Source organism: Pseudophryne corroboree, chromosome 4 (assembly GCF_028390025.1).
Source record: "Pseudophryne corroboree isolate aPseCor3 chromosome 4, aPseCor3.hap2, whole genome shotgun sequence".
Taxonomy (NCBI): domain Eukaryota; kingdom Metazoa; phylum Chordata; class Amphibia; order Anura; family Myobatrachidae; genus Pseudophryne; species Pseudophryne corroboree.
In genome coordinates this window covers 715,345,318-715,372,322 of record NC_086447.1, presented here as the reverse complement: position 1 = coordinate 715,372,322, position 27,005 = coordinate 715,345,318, and the positions used below count along the sequence as shown (strand labels likewise).

The 27,005-nt window shown below is 46.4% G+C and overlaps 2 protein-coding genes across 2 annotated transcripts in view; both read right to left on the bottom strand.

The window, feature by feature from the left end:
• LOC134910215 (centromere protein H-like) overlaps positions 1-27,005 on the bottom strand; it is a 249,427-nt gene that overhangs the window by 174,626 nt on the left and 47,796 nt on the right. The window lies entirely within an intron of this gene.
• Positions 1,822-4,554, bottom strand: LOC134910213 (uncharacterized). The gene is made up of 3 exons (XM_063917993.1): positions 4,319-4,554; positions 4,071-4,214; positions 1,822-3,966 (listed from the first exon to the last, which is right to left on the bottom strand). The coding sequence occupies exons 1-3, from the start codon at positions 4,473-4,475 to the stop codon at positions 2,759-2,761; spliced, it is 1,509 nt and encodes a 502-aa protein (XP_063774063.1). The 5' UTR covers positions 4,476-4,554; the 3' UTR covers positions 1,822-2,758.

Below are 27,005 nucleotides of genomic sequence, written 5' to 3'. Positions count from 1 at the left end.
GATACAGCTTTATGGCGTTTGTGCGCCCGCCATAAAGAGCATCACGTGGCTCCAAGGGTTCGGGTAAATCTTTACCCTTCAGAAAAGCCTGTAGATCCGCATCAGAATCTAGCATAGACTTCCATTCACAACCCCAGATTTCACGTATCTGAAATCCACAACGTTTAAGGTAGTGCAACTTTACCTGCGTCTTGTGGTGTAATTGACCGTAGGTCGTTTTAGTCAGTTTGTTTTTATCATCGGCGTTGTAACAAGCACCACAGCCGTGGTAAAAACAACCTTGGAATTCAAATGCAGTGGGTGTTCCGTTAATCACGGCATAACCATCCAGGCTGTATTTACCAACTTTCTTCTCACCCCCTTGTAAAGCGTGTCTTATACTCACCCCTTCTTTGTGTTCTATGTACATTAACCACTGTATGGCGGGCGTTGAGTAACGCTTCTGCGTCTTGTGATAGTTATCACCCGGTACAAGCGCCAGTGTCTTTTCCTGTAAAAATTTACACCGGTACATGGCCATGCATACGCTCGCCAACGTGACTAATTGAAAAGCCTCGATGTGACGTTTAACCACAACCTTTTTTTTTTTCTTTGTTATTAGAAACTCCTGTTCTGTCATGGCTATAACAGCAGATCTGAAAGCATCACAAGCTTTTTGTAATATTTTCACATCGTCTTTACAATATCGCACGAGCTCTTTTTGAAAGTTAAACGGTTTGTGTACGCACTGTTTATACCAAGCTGTAAACTCAGATAATTCATCAGGCATCATGTATTGTGGACCAAAATACTCTATTGACGGCATAGTTCCTATGTAATTTTGGTTATCAGCTGTGTTAAAAAAATGTGGGAAATAACCTTTGGTACCGTCAAACCCCATCGCCTTTGGTAACTTGCTAAGCCGCATGGGTAAAAAATTTAAAGAGTCGATAAATCTTATCTTCAAATCTTTTACCGTGATGCACATTATGTTGCCGCCTCTAGATAATAATTCAATCTTTAATTTCTCCTTAATCAGCTGGCGCAGCACAAAATATGCATCATAGCGACCTGCATTATGGGCTATGAATGTGTAATGCTCAAATTTTGGTTTCATGAACGTCTTTACAAAGTCTTCGATACACGCAACACCCTTAAACTCCCAGTCTTTCTCACCCGTTAATGTTAAAGCGTAACAGTAGTTTGGTATGTGCACACCCGTCTCCTGCATACACTCAAAATCATAAAAGATGTATTTCTTTGTGGGCTCTTCCGGCTTGATGGTTTGTATATAGCACAAATGGTTCGAAAACCCATCAACGAACACCTTACAAATGGGGCACTTTAGGCCTCTGCAGTTATGATCTGTTCGCCTGTAGAGACAACACTTGTCACAATATACATGTTCAAGACAGGATATTTTGTGATCAAGAGCTAAAGCTTTGTGTAGCTCTAAACACTCGTTTGATCGACAAAATACCCTACACACCGAACACCTTAAAGCCGTCACACCGTCGTCAATACAAGCCGGCCTGTGACAAGCCTTACAAAAGAAAAGACAATCGTGATTATTTCTATGATGGTAAGCGCTATGACAACGGACGCAGTAATATCGGGCACCAAGAAACGCTTTGATATCGAGTATCCCATAAAAGTGACAATCGTGATATAGCACAAAGATCGTGTCTTTGTAACGACTGTCTGCACTGTAGTATTTCCAAGACCCTTGACTGTAATAGAGGAGATTGATGGATACTTTTAAATAATTTTCAAAAATTGCAACATCGCTAAAGCTGACCGCTTTATCAAGCGGCAGATTCAAAGCTTTATGTAGTTGGATCGCTCTCTCCTGTATTACATGATCATTGGCATTGTTACCTTTATCCAGAAGTTTACAGACGCTAGCGGCCAAACACAGGTTATTACCTACGCGTCTGAAGTCATAGAGATATCTCTTTCTTTTATCTATTATTAAACTTTGGGGCAGGCGCTGTAAACTACGCCCAGTCAAACCAGACCCTGCCCTGTTTTTAAAAATACTGATCACAAATCTTAAGCCTGTGGATAATAAGAATTCAGCGTTACTTTGAAGCGTGTTTGTAATCTGATTCAAAAAACTGGCAGCGTCTAATGTTTCTTGCGGCTTACGATGCGAATAGATGGCATTGTGTAACCCACCCCCCTCCAATCTAAGCTGAACGCGGTCGGCCGGATCCACGCCCGCAAGGACACCATCGAGCATGGCCTGTATAGCCGTATGAATGGCTCGAACCCCCTCTACAAATGATGTAACCCTGTCCAAATTAACAAACCGATAGTGATTGTGGTACTCAACGGCTCTGAAATTCGGTCGTTGTCGTTCATAACTGTTAATTGCCTCTAAGTATACATGTTGCCGACCTTCGTCATTACCGGGTGACTCAACACGGCCTGCATCATCATATATGGGGCTTGCATCGCGCTCAATATTGTCAGCCTGTGATTCGTCATTCGGTAATGCATGGGGTGGGGATTGATCTAAATCTACACGCCTCGCACTGTGCTGACCGCCTACCACATGTTCCCTGTGCCGCTTGCGTTTTCTCAATTGGCCACCTACCGCATGTTCCCTGTGCCGCTTGCGCTTTCTCGATCTGATTAATGTTGTTACAGCCTGTTTCACCTTTGCGCGTCGGAATAACTGTGAGATCTTGTATGTTAAACAAGGTTTAATTCGTGGTTTTTTTTTACAGTCATTTAAATTTAAAACACGTTTCAAACCATTGCCTAGCATGCCTAGTCACGGATCAGTTTCATTTATTTCTGCAAAATGATGTATGTTGGCTTTAATAAATTCAGTGGTCTTAACCGACCGATCTATGTATTTTGACATGACATTCATATACGTCTCAACAACTTCTTTAACAATGTCTTGTTTACATTTACTACCGTGGCACACACCTTTAATGTGTTTTAACAAGTATCCGGCTTTTACGCCCATGTTCTCAACATCTTCCCGTATCTTACCCAACAGCGCGTAAAATTGTATTTCAGCGTCTTGGCCTAATTGTTCTGAATTTTGACATTCATCAACTATGTCGGGCGCTAGCCCTCGCGCCGGTACACAAGCATCAGCCGATGCGTGTACCAGGGCTGTCGTTGTAAAAATATTGGGCATTGATGTTACACAATCAACCGTTGTAGTATCACCAGGTATTCCTGCAACGGCTGATAATACTTCATCAGAACTATTCTGCGGATCTTGTGTCGTTGACTCTACACAGTTTGTAATAAGCTCTTGCCCATTTATGTCATCAATATCTGATATCACAGGATTACCGGCTATGTGTCTTGTTTCTGTTTCAGAGCAATCCTGTGTATCGGTAATAGTGATGACATCGGATTGCGACAATTGCTTAACATTACTTCTTGAGTCAATATTTGATAACAAACCAATGCCTGCTATGTGTCTTGTTTCTGTTTCAGAACAAACCTGTGTATCTGGAATTGTGATTACAGCGGATTGCGACAATTGCTTAACATTACTTCTTGAGAGACGCGATGCCCTCTTAACCTTTACAGTCTTTGTATTACCAGCGACATCCCGGTCTGCAGTGTTAAACGCTGTGTGTTTTGATGTTACAGCAACATCATTACTTACGCATGATACAGTTTGTAACGCGATCCTTCTCCGTTGCGGCTTATCATTTTCGGAATATGACAATTTTCTTTTCAGATCTGTAAATGTTGAATTATGACTTCTCTCATTCGTTCTTGGTCGAGCTGGCTTTCGTTTGTTCGGGACGATACAGCCGTTATGCACAGCCATAACTGATGACCTAGCAACGTCCTTATGTACAATTGCCGGCGTTACGAATTGATGGTTCTCCGCTTCAGCGGCGGTTGTGCGTTTTGATATTTTCCCGCTTGTACTAGGTCTGTGTATCTGCGCGCATGTATCACTGACTGTTGGTATCAAAGGAGCATAGCGTCTTGCTACAGCATCATCTGTAATACATATATTATAAAATAAATATAAACGACTCTGCATGTAAATCAGTATTTAAATCACCGCATAACAATATACCATATAACAGTGTTTGATTACACACCTGCTGCTGCGAATTGATGGCTTTCCGTTTCAGCGGCGGTTGTGCGTTTTGATATTTTCCCGCTTGTACTAAGACGGGGTATTTGCGCTACTGTATCACATCCTGATGGTATCGTCGGCGCATAACGCATTGCTACAGCGTCATCTGTAATACATATATTATAAAATAAATATAAACAACGCTGCCTGAAAATCAGCATTTAAATCAACGCATAACAATATACCATATAACAGTGCTTGATTACACACCTGCTTTATATTCGAATGTTTTAGCACGACCCCCTGTCGCGTGTGGGAAAAACGGTTGCTCATCAACAACATTGCTGTTCTGTATAGATGTGTTGTGACAATAATCAGGTTTGTTCAATATATCCCGTAGAATAACATCAGCCGTCGCATCATCCATTTTTGTGGCATCTTTAGCCGGTGAAAAATGAAAAATAAAAATAAAAAAAATAAAAAATATTACATACGGTATAAAATTAGAATAACATGAAAAAGCGATTCATTACTGAGAATATAAAGTGTGTACAGTTGACAACAAATCAGCACAACTGTACAAGGTTTATTTTTAATTCTTTAGCCGTGGAAAAATAAAAAATAAAATGAAAAATAAATAAAGATATCATGTTACTCACAATCTGGCGCCAATTCCAAAATATTATTAAAATCCGGTATAGCGCTGAAGTCTAAGCCAAAGGGACTATCAACAGACAAATCGAGATTCTCTGTATTTGTGATTACTGTCAAATCGTGGGAAATAAAAATGAGAAAATAATAATTATTTAATAATTACTATTTAATAATTACTTATCAATGTATCCAGACTGTTGTACGTTCATACTATTTAAACTTTTAAAAATGAACAAATTGTAGACCTTGACTATAATTTCATACTATTTAAACTTGAAATATAAATAAAAACGCGTCAATGTCCTTTATAGACATAGCTTACTTTGAGAGGTTTGATAACTTGGCAAAGCATCATCATCATCAGAAGAAGAAGATCTGTTTCTAACCATGAAAGTGTTTTTGTTGTTGATGTTCTGCATTGTCTGTCTCTGAAAATGAGAGACGGTTAATTTTAGTTGAAATATTGTGTTGGCGCATTCCCAAAATGAACCACTAGATGTCGCTATTACCACATATTTAAATAACATTCAGACAGCCACATTATTAAAACTATATGTTCTATGTGTTACAATGCATCGCTAAACAACTACATCAATGTGGTATACCCACATTGATGTTGCTGTTTAGCGATGCATTTCACATATGAGTGCATAATGCGCTTTGTACAATAGGTTTGAAATATTAACATATTATACATGTATGCCTAAAAACAAAGGATGCAATGGCAGGACAGAATCGTGTAACAGTGTGTATATCGTGGCATAGAAACAACATATTTAAACAGCATTCAGAGCCATATTTGTAAAATAAATAAAAAAAAAAAAAAAAAAAATGCAATATGTATAAATATAATAATAATAATAATAATAATAATTATGATAATAATAATAATAATAATAATAACAACAACACTTACCATTATAACTTCAAGTGTGTATAGCTGTGCGGCTTCAGTTGAAATTTCTTCTCAGTGCACTTCAGTGATGTGGTCTGTTCTTATAACACTGGCTGTGAGCCATATGGCCCCCACCAACCTGTGGTACGCCGTCCCACATTTCCAAGATGCTTGGGCGGGACTTTTAAATATATAAATTCTAGTCTATAATTTAGTAAATGTGATAAATATTTTCAGTTACAATAAAGATATAATCTTTTAGCTGTTTCTTAAATGTCATACACAGTGCATCAAACGCATACCAAATACATTTATATTATATATACAGAAGAAAAAAAATAAATAAATAAATAAAAAAAATAAAAATCCTGAGTGGTCTAAACTACTTGTATAGATTGAATGGAAGTCATTCCAAATGGGTATATCTTATACTGTAGAATATGAGGCTCATAAAAAGCGCATAAATTATTTAATAATAAAATGAATTTATAAAAAGCATTATACAGAAGTTCTTATGAACTAATGTGCATGAATACAAAATTATTTTATGATTCCATAAATATACACTGGCTTACTGATTTGTAGCTAAAATTACAAAAAATATTGTCTTTGTACATGAATACAAAATTATTTTATGATTCCATAAATATACACGGGCTTACTGATTTGATTAGGACCCATCACCATGATATCTCATTATGGTATGTAATGAATCCAAAAGTTGGAAAAATCCGATTTGAGTTAACACATAAACCTGTAGGTGGTGCTAATGTTCCTCTACAGAGATAACAATCGAAAATGGTCATGGTCAAATTATAAGCAATGGTCATGGTCAAATTTGCACATCGTGCTTCTGAGGGGTTTCTGTGACATTTAAAATGACCTTTGTGACATTTTAAAATGATCTTTTAATTAGTGCCATGTGTGATGAACCCTTGCTTCTAAGAATGGTCATGGTTAAATTGTACATCGTGGCTTCTGAGGGGTTTCTGTGACATTTAAAATGACCTTTGTGACATTTTAAAATGATCTTTTAAATTAGTGCCATGTGTGATGAACCCTTGCTTCTAAGAATTGTCATGGTTAAATTGTACATCGTGGCTTCTGAGGGGTTTCTGTGACATTTAAAATGACCTTTGTGACATTTTAAAATGACCTTTTAAATTAGTGCCATGTGTGATGAACCCTTGCTTCTAAGAATGGTCATGGTCATTAGTGATTATCCTTTTTAAAACTGTAACATGTGTGACTCATGAAGTTTCAGCTGCTGGAATGTAAGAACATTTTGTGTTACAAAAAAAAAAAAAAAAAAAAGATGTATTTTAAAGTGTGTGTCATATGTGACATTCTGCGACGGGGTGTTGCGCGACACTCTGCGACTGGTGTTACGCGACAATTTTTAATACGGTTTAATATCGAACACTATAAATTTTATATTAATTTTATATTAAGCGATATAAAACACTATAATTTAATATTAAAAGGGGGCGGGTCCTAGGGCAAGGGGGCGTTAACAACTGTCAAGTTTGACAGAAAGGTTGACTTTATCTACTATCTTCAAAGCTCTGACCACAGCCAGAGATTTTGACTCAGCGAGGGCGTCAGTAGCCACAAGCACAACAATAGGTTGGTTCATGTGGAAAGCGGATACCACCTTCGTTAGAAATTGTTGACGTGTCCTCAATTCAGCTCTATCTTCATGGAAGATCAAATAAGGGCTCTTGAGAGACAAGGCCGCTAACTCAGACACCCGCCTTGCAGATGCCAAGGCCAACAGGATGACCACTTTCCAAGTGAGGAATTTCAACTCCACCTTCCGTAAAAGGTTCAAACCAATGTGATTGAAGGAACTGCAACACCACATTCAGATCCCATGGTGCCACTGGAGGCACAAATGGAGGTTGGATGTGCAACACGCCTTTCGCGAAAGTCTGAACTTCTGGGAGGCCAATTGTTTTTGAAAGAAAACACATAAGGCTGAAATCTGTACCTTAATAGAACCCAACTTTAAGCCCGCATCCACACCCGCTTGTAGAAAAATTTAGAAAAACGTCCTAGCTGAAATTCTTCCGTAGGAGCCTTCTTGGATTCACACCAAGAAACATTTTCTCCAAATACGGTGGTAATGTTTAGATGTTATTCAGGCCAGGAAAGGAGTAAGTGTGGGAATGACTGCACTGGGAATACCCTTTCGGGCTAGGATCTGGCGTTCAACCGCCATGCCGTCAAAACATAGCCGCGGTAAGTCTTGATACATGCACGGCCCCTGCTGTAACAGGTCCTCGCGTAGAGGAAGAGGCCAGGGATCTCCAATGAGTAAATCCTGAAGCTCTGGATACCAAGCCCTCCCTGGCCAGTCTGGGACAATGAGGATCGCTTGAACCTTTGCTTCTTATGATCTTTAGAACTTTTGGGATGAGAGGAAGTGGAGGGAATACATATACCGACTGAAACACTCATGGTGTCACCAGTGCATCCACTGCTATTGCTTGAGGGTCCCTTGACCTGGAACAATATCTCTGAAGCTTCTTGTTGAGACGAGATGCCACCATGTCTATTTGAGGAATTCCCCAATGACATGTCACTTCTGTGACGACCTCTTGATGGAGGCCCCACTCTCTTGGATGGAGATAGTGTCTGCTGTGGAAGTCTGCTTCCCAGTTGTCCACTCCTGGAATGAAGATCACTGACAGAGCGCTTGTATGCTTTTCCGCCCAGCGGGGAACCTTTTTGGTTTCTGCCATTGCCGCTCTGCTTTTTGTTCCACCCCGGCGGTTTATGTACGTTACTGCTGTTTCACTGTCTAACTGGATCAGTACGGGCAGATTGCGAAGACGATGTTCTGCTTGTAGAAGGCAGTTGTAAATGGCCCTTAACTCCAGAACGTTTATGTGGAGACAAGTTTCCTGGCTTGACCATCTTCCTTGGAAGTTTTCCCCCTGTGTGACTGCTCCCCAGCCTCGGATACTTGCATCCGTGGTTAGTAGGATCCAGTCCAGGATCCCGAACCTGCGTCCCTCTAGGAGGCGAGAGCTGTGCAGCCACCACAGGAGTGAGATTCTGGTCTTGGAAGACAGGATTAACCCTCGGTGCATGTGCAGGTGGGATCCGGACCCCTTGTCCAATAGGTCCCACTGAAACACTTTGGCATGGAATCTGCCAAACTGAATGGCCCCGTAGGCCGCAACCATCTTCCCCATCAAACGAGTGCATTGATGGATTGACCCTTTTGCTGGTTTCAGAACTTGTTTGACCAGACTCTGAAGTTCCAGAGCCTTTTCCACTGGAAGAAAAACTCTATAGTTCTGTGTCCAGTATCATTCCCAAAAACGACAACCGCGTCGTCACTCAACCGTGATTTTGGCAAGTTTAGGAGCCAACCATGTTGTTGAAGAACTGTCAGGGAGAGTGCAATGTTTTGCACCAACTGGTCCCTGGATCTCGCCTTTATCAGGAGATCGTCCAAAGTACTGGATAATCGTGACCCCTTGCTTGCGAAGGAGAACCCTCATTTCCGCCATCACCTTGGTGAAAATCCTCGGAGGCGTAGACTGGCCAAACAAGGACGTTGTATTTTTTGTTTGTTTTGTTTTTGGGTAGGAATCGAGGGATTTCAGGTTTAGTATTGGTCTGACCGAGCCGTCCGGCTTCGGGACAACGAACAGGCTTGAATAAAAGCCTTCTCCCGGTTGTGACGGGGGAACCACGATAATAACCTGATTTAGACACAACTTTTGTATTGCGTCGCATACTACCTCCCTGTCCGGAAGAGAAGCTGGTAAGGCCGATTTGAAAAATCGGCGAGGGGGAACGTCTTGAAACTCCAGGTTGTACCCTTGGGATACTATTTGTAAAACCCATGAGTCCAGATCCGAACGAAACCAGAACGGACACCCGCAGAGAAGACCCAGCGTCATGCGATGGATTAGGCAGGAGTCGGGGAGGACTTCTGCTCTTGGGGACCTGACAAGGCTGGTGATACTATACCTTTTCCCCCTCCTCTAGTAGCAAGGAAGGGAGAACCTCGCCCTTTTCTGTATTTATTGGGCCAAAAGGACTGCATTTGATAGTGGTGTGTTTTCTTTTGTTGTGGAGGAACATAAGGCCAAAAGTACGACTTACCTGCGGTAGCCGTAGACACCAAATCAGCTAGGCCGTCACCAAACAAGGCACCACCTTTATATGGTAGAGATTCCATATTGTACTTGGAGTCAGCATCAGCATTCCATTGGTGAATCCACAATGCTCGTCTAGCCGAGACTGCTATGGCATTGGCCTTTGATCCCAAAAGGCCAATATCTCTCGCAGTTCCCTTTAGGTAAGCTGCAGCGTCCTTGATATAACCCAGCGTCAAAAGGATGCTATCCCTATCTAGGGTGTCTATATCAGACGACAAGTTATCTGCCCACTTTTTAATAGCACTACTCACGCCCGCAGAGGCAATGACCGGTCTGTCTACAATGGAAGGGGGGGGCTCCCACTTTTCCCTATCCTCAGAGGGAAACAGATAAGCCACCGGAATCCTTTTGGGAATCTGAAACTTTCTGTCAGGGCTTTCCCTGGGAACAAAGGGGCAGATGTATTAACCTGGAGAAGACACAAGGAAGTAATAAACCAGTGATATGTGCAAGGTGATAAAGGCACCGGCCAATCAGCTCCAATATGTAAATTAACAGTTAGGATCTGATTGGCTGGTGCCTTTATCACCTTGCACATATCACTGGTTTATCACTTCCTTATGCCTTCTCCAGGTTAATACATCTAACCCACTGTACCTCAACTTTCTTTATATAGGCATATCCTCTTGTCAGGAACAGTAGGGTCGCCCGTGACGTTTAAGACGTCCTTAGTAGCCCCAATCATGCACTGAATACTCTTAGCCACATTTGGATCTATGTTGGAATCATTATAGTGGACACAGTGTCCATGTCGGTATTCTGTAGCAACTGGGCAAAATAATGCTTCTGTGACCTCAGGGGGGGGTCTGCTAAAGAATAAGAGATCATTTAAAACATTACATTCCACTTCTGAGTCTGAGACTCAGGCTTATCCAACCTTTTTTCACCCAGTCAGATATGGCTGGTGCCGACAGGGACCCATCACACGGCTGCGTCCCTAATATAGTGTTCTCTGTACTAGTCTTTAGCCTCAAAGATGTCCACACACGTGTACCACAACACCCACAGACACACTGGCTTACAGGAGACAGACCTGTCAGAGGGACACAGGATTTTGCAGCTTACTCCCCAGTGCAAAAAAGACAAAGCCTGTGAACTATAACATTGAAAACAGACTTGCAGCGCTTTAGAATATAATACAAGCACCATATACAACGCCCCCCCTGTTTTAGCACCCCGATACATGTCAGTAGTGAAGGGAGGACCAGCGTTTGTCTTGAGAAAATGGCGCAGAGTAGTGTGCTGGCTTAGTGAGGAAGAAGCCCCGCCCCCCTAATGGCGCGTGCTTCTGCCGCTCTTAAATAATCATACTGGTGGGGGTAGGACAGTGGCCGTGCGCTAATGTCACCTTTTTTCCAGGTTGAAATGAGAATTGTATGCGAGCATCTGGGCGTACCCAGCAATCAAACCCTCAGGAGCTAATGGTGTCCTGTAGCTAGAAGCAGAGCCATTAAACTCACTAGAAGTTGGTCATACTCCTCTCCCCTAAGTCCCACGAAGCAGGGAAAACAGTTGCCAGCAGCCTCCCTGAAAATAAAAAACCTAAAAAAAGTATTTCAGAGAAACTCTGTAGAGCTCCCCTGCAGTGCATCCAGTATGCCTGGGCACAATTCTAAAACTGGAGTCTGGAGGAGGGGCATAGAGGGAGGAGCCAGTTCACACCCTTTGAAAGTCTTAAAGTGCCCATGTCTCCTGAGGATCCCGTCTATACCCCATGGTTCTATGATACGTCCTAGAGGATGCTGGGGTTATGAGAAAAGTAATTGAAAAGCATGTCCCAGTTCTCATAAATGATGCATTTCATAATATATAGACACACCTTACTGACATTTAGGGGTATATTCAATAGGAGTCAGATCCATTCTGACATGCAGTTTGACATGCAGCATTGATCGGCAGCCGGTGGGAGGTGCTGGCAGCGGGGTAACATGTCTGCAGCGGCAGGGGGGGGGGGGGGGGTTTGGGAGATGCGCTGCAACGCCTCCCCCCGCCGCCACAGACATGTCCCCCCGCAGCCTGCTCCTCCAGCCGGCCAATGCTCCCCCCGCCACCCGCAGTACCACTAGTCTCCTCATCTCAATCCGACTTTTTGAGATTGTCGGAGACTGGGCTAAAACCTGTCGGGTTTGGCCCCGCTTCCGACAACATTCCGACTTGTCGGAATAAACGGGGCACTAATGAATAGGTCGGAACCCCTTCAGACCTAAAACGGTCGGAAGCTGCCGTCTTACCGACAATACGGCAGCTTCAGACAGTAATTGAATATACCCCTTAGTATTAATGTTCAGAGCAAAGCCGTATTAATATATCAGTATACTGTGTTCATAACATGGATCAGAACAGCATATAACACCACATTTGTCCACTTTCATAAACAACATACATAGTGCCTCTATAAAGCAGTTTAAGAGGTAAACTTAAGGGCAGTTTGAATCTCGAATTTCAGAATCTGACCTTCTCACCTAATGCATTTAAGGACTCTCAGTGGTTAAAGATGTTACTAATACCCCTTTCACATCAGCACCTCTGAACACGGGTTGGCACATGAACGCGCATAACCAGTGTACAGGAGCGGTGTGAAAGGGTGCCGTGGGTTGAAATACCGGGTCCAGTGACCCGGTATTTCAACCCTGCTCTTGAGCAGGGTTGAACCCGTGTTCAACCCCGGCTCAGTGTGGGCAGCGCTTGGAGATCATGTGTTCTCCCAGCACCGCCCACGCCGCGTCACCAACCCGGCAATATGCCGGGTTGCAGTCAGCAGTGTGCAAGAAGCCCCTGAGGCGGGTCGCATCCGGGAGCTCCTGTGTCAGGCTCCCGGGTGAAACCCACCTCAGGCGGTGTGAAACTGTTATAATAGATTTTTAGATTGTAAGCTTGCAAGAGCAGAGACTTCTTTCCTCATGTGCCTTTCCTTTTCTTATATACTCCATACTCCCTTTGATGGCACCTAACCCTGGGTTTTCTATAACTGTCCTATATTGTCTTGAACTGTAAGTGCTGTCTTCTTGTTTGCTCATTTGATTATGTACTGTGTAATGGGCACTGCGGTTCTCTTGTGGTGCCATATAAATGTCACGCTCGGCTGGTTTTGAGGATCCGGTAGCTGAGACTTACCCAAGGAAGTAGTTGTCTGCGGATGAAGAGGACGTGGGGGCTGGTTATAGTTCCTTCTCATAGGACAGGGATCAATGGAGAACGTAGGCGGAGCTATGAGTCAGTGGGTAGTAGTTCTTGAGAACGAGACTGAGGGAAAAGAACTGTGGCCTGTGAACGTTGACTTAAAGACGAGGTTTGAAGACAAAAGAACTGCGGACTGACTTGAAGAGACGAGACTGTAGGTAATGAACTACAGACTGTGGCTTGAAAGACGAGGCTGTAGACAAAGAACTGTGGACTGTGGCTTGAAAGGTGAGGCGGAAAGCCCAAGACCGTCCGTGCCCTAAGGCCCTTACTGGACCGGGGTTTCCTGGAGCGCTTCCACAGGCAGCAGTAGGTTAGGGACGGCAGGCCTGCAGCAGCGACTGAGAAATGGCTAAGCAGAGTTAGGAGTAACCAGAACACGGCAAGAATCCTGGGAGCACAGGGATAAAGCACCTACAACAGGGTTGTAACTTGAAGCACTGGCCTCCCTGTCATAAACCAGCCCCCTTTTATAAGGAGAACTCTCCTTGGATCGGCTGGAAGAAACAGGAAGCCTGCACTATGCTTCAAGACTTGGTGTCCAACATGGCTGCATCCAGTAAGGCAGACCTCCCTGTATAGCCACACAGCTCACTGCTCATGGTCTCCTAGCAACCGCCCTGGCAAGAGAGCCACTGTAGCAACGTTCTGCCGCCACGAGCGGACCCCCCACTGCCACCTACTGCTGCACCTGGACCCGGCGCGGCAGCCCTCCTCCGCCGCTGCCCACACGCCGCCTGTACAGCAAGCCACGCGGCCCCAGCGTACCAATAAGACCCCAGCCGCTGACAATAAATAAATGAAAATGATTATTATTATTTTTACTATGGACCTTATTTAGTAAGGATTACAATTTCTGCTACCAGAAATTGAGGGAAAAATAAATAAATAAAAATAAAAATAAATAAAAATAAAAAAAGAAGACCATTGCAAATACGGTACATAGCAATATGTGGGCCGATTGCAAAACCATACGCAAGTACCGGAACATCGAAGATGTTTCCTATCTGCGCCTGGCAAGGCCATCCACAATTACTGCGACACAAGAGGCTGGAAGTGGTAATCGCTGATGTCAGAGGCCCTCCTTAAAAATGTCTGGGCATGCCTGCGTTTTTTTCAAGTCACACCCAGAAAATTTATGGAGGATCGCAAAAGCAAAATATTTCCCTAACGACAAAACCATGTGCACTGCAGGTGGGGCAGATGTAATGTGCAGAGATTTAGATTTGGGTGGGGTGTGCTCAAACTGAAATTATAATTACAGTGTAAATATAAAGCAGTATTTACCCTGCACAAAAAAAAAATAAGAATTTACTTACCGATAATTCTATTTCTCGTAGTCCGTAGTGGATGCTGGGGACTCCGTAAGGACCATGGGGAATAGCGGCTCCGCAGGAGACTGGGCACAAAAGTAAAGCTTTAGAACTACCTGGTGTGCACTGACTCCTCCCCCCATGACCCTCCTCCAAGCCTCAGTTAGGATACTGTGCCCGGACGAGCGTACACAATAAGGAAGGATTTTGAATCCCGGGTAAGACTCATACCAGCCACACCAATCACACTGTACAACCTGTGATCTGAACCCAGTTAACAGCATGATAACAGAGGAGCCTCTAGAAAAGATGGCTCACTACAGCAATAACCCGATTTTTTTGGTAACAATAACTATGTACCAGTATTGCAGACAATCCGCACTTGGGATGGGCGCCCAGCATCCACTACGGACTACGAGAAATAGAATTATCGGTAAGTAAATTCTTATTTTCTCTGACGTCCTAGTGGATGCTGGGGACTCCGTAAGGACCATGGGGATTATACCAAAGCTTCCAAACGGGCGGGAGAGTGCGGATGACTCTGCAGCACCAAATGAGAGATCTCCAGGTCCTCCTCAGCCAGGGTATCAAATTTGTAGAATTTTACAAACGTATTTGCTCCTGACCAAGTAACTGCTCGGCAAAGTTGTAAAGCCGAGACCCCTCGGGCAGCCGCCCAAGATGAGCCCACCTTCCTTGTGGAATGGGCTTTTACAGATTTTGTCTGTGGCAGGCCTGCCACAGAATGTGCAAGCTGAATTGTACTACAAATCCAACGAGCAATAGTCTGCTTAGAAGCAGGAGCACCCAGCTTGTTGGGTGCATACAGAATAAACAACGAGTCAGATTTTCTGACTCCAGCCGTCCTGGAAACCTATATTTCCAGGGCCCTGACAACGTCTAGCAACTTGGAGTCCTCCAAGTCCCTAGTAGCCGCAGGCACCACAATAGGTTGATTCAGGTGAAACGCTGAAAACCACCTTAGGGAGAAACTGAGGACAAGTCCTCAATTCCGCCCTGTCCGAATGGAAAATCAGATGAGGGCTTTTACAGGATAAAGCCGCCAATTCTGACACGCACCTGGCCCAGCCCAGGGCCAACAGCATGACCACTTTCCATGTGAGATATTTTAACTCCACATATTTAAGTGGTTCAAACCAATGTGACTTTTGGAACCCAAAAACTACATTTAGATCCCAAGGTGCCACTGGAGGCACAAAAGGAGGCTGTATATACAGTACCCCTTTCACAAACGTCTGAACTTCAGGGACTGAAGCTAGTTCTTTTTGGAAGAAAATGGACAGGGCCGAAATTTGAACCTTAATGGACCCCCATTTCAGGCCCATAGACACTCCTGTTTGCAGGAAATGTAGGAATCGACCTAGTTGAAAATTCCTCCGTCAGGGCCTTACTGGCCTCGCACCACGCAACATATTTTCGCCAAATGCGGTGATAATGTTTTGCGGTTATATCTTTCCTGGCTTTGATCAGGATAGGAATGACTTCATCCGGAATGCCTTTCTCCTTCAGGATCCGGCGTTCAACCGCCATGCCGTCAAACGCAGTCGCGGTAAGTCTTGGAACAGACAGGGTCCTTGCTGGAGCAGGTCCCTTCTTAGAGGTAGAGGCCACGGATCCTCCGTGAGCATCTCTTGAAGTTCCGGTTACCAAGTCCTTCTTGGCCAATCCGGAGCCTGAATATAGTGCTTACTCCTCTCCATCTTATAATTCTCAGTACCTTGGGTATGAGAGGCAGAGGAGGGAACACATACACTGACTGGTACACCCACTGTGTTAGCAGAGCGTCTACAGCTATTGCCGGAGGGTCCCTTGACCCGGCGCAATACTTGTCGAGTTTTATAAACATGTGGAAGACTTCTGGGTGAAGTCCCCACTTGCTGACAGTGCTATCACATGATTTTCCGCCCAGCGAAGAATCCTTGCAGCTTCTGCCATTGCCCTCCTGCTTCTTGTGTCACCCTGTCTGTTTACGTGGGTGACTGCCGTGATGTTGTCCGAATGGATCAACTCCGGGTGACCTTGAAGCAGAGGTCTTGCTGAGCTTAGAGCATTGTAAATGGCCCTTAGCTTCAGGATATTTATGTGAAGTGATGTCTCCAGGCTTGACCATAAGCTCTGGAAATTCCTTCCCTGTGTGACTGCTCCCCAGCCTCGCAGGCTGGCATCCGTGGTCACCAGGACCCAGTCCTGAATGTCGAATCTGCGACCCTCTAGAAGATGAGCACTGTGCAACCACCACAGGAGAGACACCCTTGTGCTTGGTGACAGGGTTATCCGCTGATGCATCTGAAGATGCGACCCGGACCATTTGTCCAGCAGGTCCCACTGGAAAGTTCTTGCGTGGAATCTGCCGAATGGGATTGCTTCGTAGGAAGCCACCATTTTTCCCAGAACCCTTTCATTGATGTACTGAGACTTGGCTCGGTTATAGGAGGTTCCCGACTAGCTCGGATAACTCCCTGACTTTCTCCTCCGGGAGAAACACCTTTTTCTGGACTGTGTCCAGGATCATCCCTAGGAACAGACGAGTCGTCGGAATCAGCTGCGATTTTGGAATATTGAGAATCCAATCGTGCTGCCGCAACACTACCTGAGATAGTGCTACACCGACCTCCAACTGTTCCCTGGATCTTACCCTTATCAGGGAATCGTCCAAGTAAGGGATAACTAAAATTCCCTTCCTTCGAAGGAGTATCATCATTTCGGCCATTACCTTGGTAAAGACCCGGGGTGCCGTGGACCATCCATACGGCAGCGTCTGAAACTGATAGTGACAGTTCTGTACCATAAACCTGAGGTACCCTTGGTGAGAAGGGTAAATTGGGACATGAAGGTAAGCATCCTTGATGTCCCGAGACATCATGTAGTCCCCTTCTTCCAGGTTCGCAATCACTGCTCTGAGTGACTCAATCTTGAATTTGAACCTCCGTATGTAAGTGTTCAAGATTTTAGATTTAGAATCGGTCTCACCGAGCCGTCCGGCTTCGGTACCACAACAGTGTGGAATAATACCCCGTTCCCTGTTGCAGGAGGGGTACCTTGATTATCACCTGCTGGGAATACAGCTTGTGAATGGCTTCCAAAACTGCCTCCCTGTCAGAAGGAGACATCGGTAAAGCTGACTTTAGGAAACGGCGAGGGGGAGACGTCTCGAATTCCAATTTGTACCCCTGAGATATCACCTGAAGGATCCAGGGGTCTACTTGCGAGTGAGCCCACTGCGCGCTGAAATTCATTGAGACGGGCCCCCACCGTGCCTGATTCTGCTTGTAAAGCCCCAGCGTCATACTGAGGGCTTGGCAGAGGCGGGAGAGGGCTTCTGTTCCTGGGAACTGGCTGATTTCTGCAGCCTTTTTCCTCTCCCTCTGTCACGGGGCAGAAATGAGGAACCTTTTGCCCGCTTGCCCACGAAAAGACTGCGCCTGATAATACGGCGTCTTTTATGTTGAGAGGCGACCTGGGGTACAAACGTGGATTTCCCAGCTGTTGCCGTGGCCACCAGGTCTGAAAGACCGACCCCAAATAACTCCTCCCCTTAATAAGGCAATACTTCCAAATGCCGTTTGGAATCCGCATCACCTGACCACTGTCGTGTCCATAACCCTCCACTGGCAGAAATGGACAACGCACTTAGACTTGATGCCAGTCGGCAAATATTCCGCTGTGCATCATGCATATATAGAAATGCATCTTTTAAATGCTCTATAGGCAATAATATACTGTCCCTATCTAGGGTACCAATATTTTCAGTCAGGGAATCCGACCACGCCAACCCAGCACTGCACATCCAGGCTGAGGCGATTGCTGGTCGCAGTATAACACCAGTATGTGTGTAAATACATTTTAGGATACCCTCCTGCTTTCTATCAGCAGGATCCTTAAGGGCGGCCATCTCAGGAGAGGGTAGAGCCCTTGTTCTTACAAGCGTGTGAGTGCTTTATCCACCCTAGGGGGTGTTTCCCAACGCACCCTAACCTCTGGCGGGAAAGGATATAATGCCAATAACATTTTAGAAATTATCAGTTGTTATCGGGGGAAACCCACGCATCATCACACACCTCATTTAATTTCTCAGATTCAGGAAAACTACAGGTAGTTTTTCCTCACCGAACATAATACCCCTTTTTGGTGGTACTCGTATTATCAGAAATGTGTAAAACATTTTTCATTGCCTCAATCATGTAACGTGTGGCCCTACTGGAAGTCACATTTGTCTCTTCACCGTCGACACTGGAGTCAGTATCCGTGTCGGCGTCTATATCTGCCATCTGAGGTAACGGGCGCTTTAGAGCCCCTGACGGCCTATGAGACGTCTGGACAGGCACAAGCTGAGTAGCCGGCTGTCTCATGTCAACCACTGTCTTTTATACAGAGCTGACACGGTCACGTAATTCCTTCCAACAGTTCATCCACTCAGGTGTCGACCCCCTAGGGGGTGACATCACTATTACAGGCAATCTGCTCCATCTCCACATCATTTTTCTCCTCATACATGTCGACACAAACGTACCGACACACAGCACACACACAGGGAATGCTCTGATAGAGGACAGGACCCCACTAGCCCTTTGGGGAGACAGAGGGAGAGTTTGCCAGCACACACCAGAGCGCTATATATATATATTATATATATATTATATATATATATATTATATATATTATATTATATATATATATATATATATATATATATATATATATATATATATATATATATACACACACATACATACATACATACATACATACATACATACATACATACATACACAGGGATAACCTTATATAAGTGTTTTTCCCCTTATAGCTGCTGTATTTTTAATACTGCGCGTAATTAGTGCCCCCCTCTCTTTTTTAACCCTTTCTGTAGTGTAGTGACTGCAGGGGAGAGCCAGGGAGCTTCCCTCCAACGGAGCTGTGAGGGAAAATGGCGCCAGTGTGCCGAGGAGATAAGGCCGCCGAGAAGGGGGCGGAGCCTATCTCCCGTTTTTCTGTGTATTCTGGCAGGGGTTAAATTCATCCATATAGCCCAGGAGCTATATGTGATGCGTTTTTTGCCATCCAAGGTGTTTTTATTGTGTCACAGGGCGCCCCCCCCCCAGCGCCCTGCACCCTCAGTGACCGGAGTGTGAAGTGTGCTGAGAGCAATGGCGCACAGCTGCAGTGCTGTGCGCTACCTTGTTGAAGGCAGGACGTCTTCTGCCGCCGATTTTCCGGACCTCTTCTGTCTTCTGGCTCTGTAAGGGGGCCGGCGGCGCGGCTCTGGGACCTATCCATGGCTGGGCCTGTGATCGGTCCCTCTGGAGCTAATGTCCAGTAGCCTAAGAAGCCCAATCCACTCTGCACGCAGGTGAGTTCGCTTCTTCTCCCCTTAGTCCCTCGATGCAGTGAGCCTGTTGCCAGCAGGTCTCACGGAACATAAAAAACCTAAAACTAAACTTTTCACTAAGCAGCTCAGGAGAGCCACCTAGTGTGCACCCTTCTCGTTCGGGCACAAAAATCTAACTGAGGCTTGGAGGAGGGTCATGGGGGGAGGAGCCAGTGCACACCAGGTAGTTCTAAAGCTTTACTTTTGTGCCCAGTCTCCTGCGGAGCCGCTATTCCCCATGGTCCTTACGGAGTCCCCAGCATCCACTAGGACGTCAGAGAAATAAGAATTTACTCACCGGTAATTCTATTTCTCGTAGTCCGTAGTGGATGCTGGGAACTCCGTAAGGACCATGGGGAATAGACAGGCTCCGCAGGAGACTGGGCACTCTAAGAAAGAATTAGGACTACTGGTGTGCACTGGCTCCTCCCTCTATGCCCCTCCTCCAGACCTCAGTTAGGGAAACTGTGCCCGGAAGAGCTGACCCAATAAGGAAAGGATTTGGAATCCCGGGTAAGACTCATACCAGCCACACCAATCACACCGTATAACTCGTGATACTATACCCAGTTAATAGTATGAATAACAACTGAGCCTCACGAACAGATGGCTCATAACAATAACCCTTTAGTTAGGCAATAACTATATACAAGTATTGCAGACAATCCGCACTTGGGATGGGCGCCCAGCATCCACTACGGACTACGAGAAATAGAATTACCGGTGAGTAAATTCTTATTTTCTCTGACGTCCTAGTGGATGCTGGGTACTCCGTAAGGACCATGGGGATTATACCAAAGCTCCCAAACGGGCGGGAGAGTGCGGATGACTCTGCAGCACCGAATGAGCAAACTCAAGGTCCTCCTCAGCCAGGGTATCAAACTTGTAGAATTTTGCAAACGTGTTTGATCCCGACCAGGTAGCAGCTCGGCAAAGTTGTAAAGCCGAGACCCCTCGGGCAGCCGCCCAAGAAGAGCCCACCTTCCTCGTGGAATGGGCTTTGACTGATTTAGCCGCAGAATGTGCAAGTTGAATCGTGGAGCAGATCCAGCGAGCAATAGTCTGCTTAGAAGCAGGAGCACCCAACTTGTTGGGTGCATGCAGGATAAACAGCGAGTCAGTCTTTCTGACTCTAGCCGTCCTGGAAACATAGATTTTCAGGGCCCGGACTACGTCCAGCAACTTGGAAGCCTCCAAGTCCAGAGTAGCCGCAGGCACCACAATAGGTTGGTTCAAATAAAACGCTGATACCACCTTAGGGAGGAATTGGGGACGCGTCCTCAATTCTGCTCTGTCCATATGGAAGATCAGAGAGGGGCTTTTACAGGACAAAGCCGCCAATTCTGACACCCGCCTAGCCGAAGCCAAGGCCAAAAGCATGACCACTTTCCACGCGAGATATTTTAATTCCACGGTCTGAAGTGGCTCAAACCAATGTGATTTTAGGAAATCCAACACAACGTTGAGATCCCAAGGTGCCACTGGGGGCACAAAAGGGGGCTGAATATGCAGCACTCCCTTAACAAATTTCTGAACTTCAGGCAGTGAAGCCAGTTCTTTTTGAAAGAAAATAGACAGGGCTGAAATCTGGACTTTAATGGATCCCAATTTTAGGCCCATAGTCACTCCTGACTGTAGGAAGTGCAGAAATCGACCCAGCTGAAATTCTTCTGTGGGGGCCTTCATAGCCTCACACCAAGCAACATATTTTCGCCATATGCGGTGATAATGCTTTGCTGTCACATCTTTCCTAGCTTTTCTCAGCGTAGGAATGACTTCAACCGGAATGCCCTTTTCCATCAGGATCTGGCGTTCAATCGACATGCCGTCAAACGCAGCCGCGGTAAGTCTTGGAACAGACAGGGCCCCTGCTGTAGCAGGTCCAGTCTGAGAGGCAGAGGCCAAGGGTCCTCTGAGATCATTTCTTGTAGTTCCGGGTACCAAGTCCTTCTTGGCCAATCCGGAACGATGAGTATAGTTCTTACTCCTCTCTTTCTTATTATCCTCAGCACCTTTGGTATGAGTGGAAGAGGAGGGAACACATAAACCGACTGATACACCCACGGTGTCACTAGAGCATCCACAGCTATTGCCTGAGGGTCCCTTGACCTGGCGCAATATCTTTTTAGCTTTTTGTTTAGGCGGGACGCCATCATGTCCACCTGTGGCCTTTCCCAACGGTTTACAATCAGTTGGAACACTTCTGGATGAAGTCCCCACTCTCCCGGGTGGAGGTCGTGCCTGCTGAGGAAGTCTGCTTCCCAGTTGTCCACTCCCGGAATGAACACTGCTGACAGTGCTATCACGTGATTTTCCGCCCATCGGAGAATCCTTGTGGCTTCTGCCATCGCCATCCTGCTTCTTGTGCCGCCCTGTCGGTTTACATGGGCGACCGCCGTGATGTTGTCTGACTGAATCAGCACCGGCTGGTTTTGAAGCAGGGGTCTTGCCTGACTTAGGGCATTGTAAATGGCCCTTAGTTCCAGAATATTTATGTGTAGGGAAGCTTCCTGACTCGACCATTGTCCTTGGAAGTTTCTTCCCTGCGTGACTGCCCCCCAACCTCGGAGGCTTGCATCCGTGGTCACCAGGACCCAGTCCTGTATGCCGAATCTGCGGCCCTCTAGAAGATGAGCACTCTGCAGCCACCACAGCAGAGACACCCTGGCCCTCGGGGACAGGGTGATCAGCCGATGCATCTGAAGATGCGATCCGGACCACTTGTCTAACAGATCCCACTGAAAGATCCTTGCATGGAACCTGCCGAATGGAATAGCTTCTTAAGAAGCTACCATCTTTCCCAGGACTCGCGTGCAGTGATGCACCGACACCTGTTTTGGTTTCAGGAGGTCTCTGACCAGAGATGACAACTCCTTGGCCTTCTCCTCCGGGAGAAACACCTTCTTCTGTTCTGTGTCCAGAATCATACCCAGGAACAGCAGACGCGTCGTAGGAACCAGCTGCGACTTTGGAATATTCAGAATCCAGCCGTGCTGTTGTAGCACGTCCTGAGATAGTGCTACTCCGACCAACAACTGCTCCTTGGACCTCGCCTTTATAAGGAGATCGTCCAAGTATGGGATAATTATTACTCCCTTCTTTCGAAGGAGTATCATCATTTCGGCCATTACCTTGGTAAATACCCTCGGTGCCGTGGACAGACCAAACGGCAACGTCTGGAATTGGTAATGGCAGTCTTGTACCACAAAACGGAGGTACACCTGGTAAGGTGGGTAACTGGGGACATGCAGGTACGCATCCTTGATGTCCAGTGATACCATGTAATCCCCTTCTTCCAGGCTTGCAATAACCGCCCTGAGCGATTCCATTTTGAACTTGAACCTTCTTATATAAGTGTTCAAGGATTTTAAATTTAGAATGGGTCTCACCGAACCGTCTGGTTTCGGTACCACAAACATTGTGGTATAGTAACCCCGTCCCTGTCGAAGGAGGGGAACTTTGATCATCACCTGCTGGAGGTACAGCTTGTGAATTGCCGCCAGCACTACCTCCCTGTACGGGGGAGTAGCTGGCAAGGCTGATTTGAGGTAACGGCGAGAGGGAGACGTCTCGAATTCCAGCTTGTATCCCTGAGATACCACTTGTAGAACCCAGGGATCCACCTGTGAGCGAACCCACCGGTCGCTGAAGTTCCCGAGACGGGCCCCCACCGCACCTGGCTCCACCAGTGGAGCCCCAGAGTCATGCGGTGGATTTAGTGGAAGCAGGGGAGGATTTCTGTTCTTGGGAACTGGCTGTATGGTGCAGCTTTTTCCCTCTACCCCTGCCTCTGGGCAGAAAGGACACGCCTTTAACCGCTAGCCTTTCTGGGGCCGAAAGGACTGTACCTGATAATACGGTGCATTCTTTGGCTGTGAGGGAACCGGGGGTAAAAATGTCGACTTCCCAGCTGTCGCTGTGGAAACGAGGTCCGAGAGACCATCCCCAAACAATTCCTCACCCTTGTAAGGCAAAACCTCCATGTGCCTTTTAGAATCCGCATCACCTGTCCACTGCCGAGTCCATAATACTCTCCTGGCAGAAATGGACATTGCATTTATTCTAGATGCCAGCCGGCAAATATCCCTCTGTGCATCTCTCATGTATAAGACTACGTCTTTAATATGCTCTATGGTTAGCAATATAGTGTCCCTGTCAAGGGAATCAATATTATCAGACAGGGAATCAGACCACGCTGCTGCAGCACTGCACATCCATGCTGAAGCAATAGCAGGTCTCAGTATAGTACCTGAGTGTGTATATACAGACTTCAGGATAGCCTCCTGCTTTCTATCCGCAGGCTCCTTTAAGGCGTCCGTATCCTGAGACGGTAGTGCCACCTTTTTTGACAAGCGTGTGAGCGCTTTATCCACCCTCGGGGATGTCTCCCAACGTACCCTGTCCTCAGGCGGGAAAGGGTACGCCATTAGTAACTTTTTAGAAATCACTAGTTTATCAGGGGAAGCCCACGCTTCTTCACACACTTCATTTAACTCATCTGAAGGGGGAAAAACCACTGGTTGCTTTTTCTCCCCAAACATAATACCCTTTTTAGTGGTACCTGGGTTAATGTCAGAAATGTGCAACACATTTTTCATTGCCGTAATCATGCAACGGATAGCCCTAGTGGAATGTACATTTCTCCTTCATCCACTAGGGGCCACTGGAGCGTAGTTACAATGGGGAAATAGGCAGTAATTGGGAGCTGGCACTTTAAAATTCTCACACTGTGGCTAGCTCCTCCCCTACTATCTCCCCTCCAAGCCAGTCTTAGTTTAGTGCCCGAGGTGAGCTGGTTCACTTGGGTTTAGCTGAATTTTTTTTACCTTTTTCTTTATTATTTTATTTTTCTTTCACACACACACACACACACACACACACACACACACACACACACACACACAGACTGGCAGCTCTGCCACTGCCATTCTGCACCGCGGGAGCTGCCGGCGGGGTCCCATCGCAGTTGCGTGCGGCTCGGGATGGGCCCAGGCTGAGGGAGACACTGAGCTCTCCTGAGTTGGCCGGACACCGCTGCGTGCGGCGCGTGTCGGGGCCACTCCATCCAGCAGAAGATTCCGGCAGCATGGCAGCGGTGAGTATACGTGGTCGGACACCGCTGCGTGCGGCGCGTGTCGGGGCCGCTCCACCACAGAAGATTCCGGCCGGACACCGCTGCGTGCGGCGCGTGTTGAGGCCGCTGGGTCGAAACGCCTGACAGAAGGAAGCGGTGAGTACAATCTCCCCAGACTGATGTATGTTTTTACATTTTTCAGTGTTTTAATACAAGGCTCTCCTATGCTCTCCAGTCATAGCCAGGCTGGAGTGCATAAAAGGCGCACTTACTGATTTGAAATTGGCGCCATTATGTGGGGGGCGGAGCTTCAGCCCGCTCTGTAAGCGGGCTCAACGCTCTTCACTCCCCGGCTGCAGCATACAGGCAGCCGGGTGATACATTTACACTCCCCGGCTGCAGCATACACACTTACAGGCAGCCGGGGGATAATGTGGTTTCTCTGACGTCCTAGTGGATGCTGGGAACTCCGTAAGGACCATGGGGAATAGACAGGCTCCGCAGGAGACTGGGCACTAAAAGAAAGATTAGGTACTATCTGGTGTGCACTGGCTCCTCCCACTATGACCCTCCTCCAGACCTCAGTTAGATTTCTGTGCCCGGCCGAGCTGGATGCACACTAGGGGCTCTCCTGAGCTCCTAGAAAGAAAGTTTATTTTAGGTTTTTTATTTTACAGTGAGACCTGCTGGCAACAGGCTCACTGCATCGAGGGACTAAGGGGTGAAGAAGCGAACCTACCTGCTTGCAGCTAGCTTGGGCTTCTTAGGCTACTGGACACCATTAGCTCCAGAGGGATCGACCGCATGGAACTGGCCATGGTGTTCGTTCCCGGAGCCGCGCCGCCGTCCCCCTTACAGAGCCAGAAGCAAGAAGAGGTCCGGAAAATCGGCGGCAGAAGACTTCGGTCTTCACCAAGGTAGCGCACAGCACTGCAGCTGTGCGCCATTGCTCCTCATACACACTTCACACTCCGGTCACTGAGGGTGCAAGGCGCTGGGGAGGGCGCCCTGAGGGCAATATATGACACCTTGGCTGGCAAATCTACATCATATATAGTCCTAGAGGCTATATAGATGTAAAATTACCCCTGCCAGTATTCCAGAAAAAGCGGGAGAAAGTCAGTTGAAAAAGGGGCGGGGCTTCTCCCTCAGCACACTGGCGCCATTTTCTCTTCACAGTGCAGCTGGAAGACAGCTCCCCAGGCTCTCCCCTGTAGTTTTCAGGCTCAAAGGGTTAAAAAGAGAGGGGGGGCACAAAATTTAGGCGCAATATTGTATATACAAGCAGCTATTGGGAAAAATTCACTCAATATAGTGTTAATCCCAAAATTATATAGCGCTCTGGTGTGTGCTGGCATACTCTCTCTCTGTCTCCCCAAAGGGCTGTGTGGGGTCCTGTCCTCAGTCAGAGCATTCCCTGTGTGTGTGTGCGGTGTGTCGGTACGGCTGTGTCGACACGTTTGATGAGGCTTATGTGATGGCAGAGCAGATGCCGATAAATGTGATGTCGCCCCCTGTGGGGCCGACACCAGAGTGGATGGATAGGTGGAAGGTATAAACCGACAATGTCAACTCATTACATAAAAGGCTGGATGACGTAACAGCTATGGGACAGCCGGCTTCTCAGCCCGCGCCTGCCCAGGCGTCTCAAAGGCCATCAGGGGCTCAAAAACGCCCGCTCCCTCAGATGGCAGACACAGATGTCGACACGGAGTCTGACTCCAGTGTCGACGAGGTTGAGACATATACACAATCCACTAGGAACATCCGTTACATGATCCCGGCAATAAAAAATGTGTTACACATTTCTGACATTAACCCAAGTACCACTAAAAAAGGGTTTTATGTTTGGGGAGAAAAAGCAGGCAGTGTTTTGTTCCCCCATCAAATGAGTGAATGAAGTGTGAAAAAGCGTGGGTTCCCCCGATAAGAAACTGGTAATTTCTAAAAAGTTACTGATGGCGTACCCTTTCCCGCCAGAGGATAAGTTACGCTGGGAGATATCCCCTAGGGTGGATAAGGCGCTCACACGTTTGTCAAAAAAGGTGGCACTGCCGTCTTAGGATACGGCCACTTTGATGGTACCTGCTGATAAAAAGCAGGAGGCTATCCTGAAGTCTGTATTTACACACTCAGGTACTAGACTGACACCTGCAGATAGTGCTGCTGCAGCGTGGTCTGTAACCCTGTCAAACAGGGATACTATTTTGCGAACATAGGCCCTCATTCCGAGTTGTTCGCTCGGTATTTTTCATCGCATCGCAGTGAAAATCC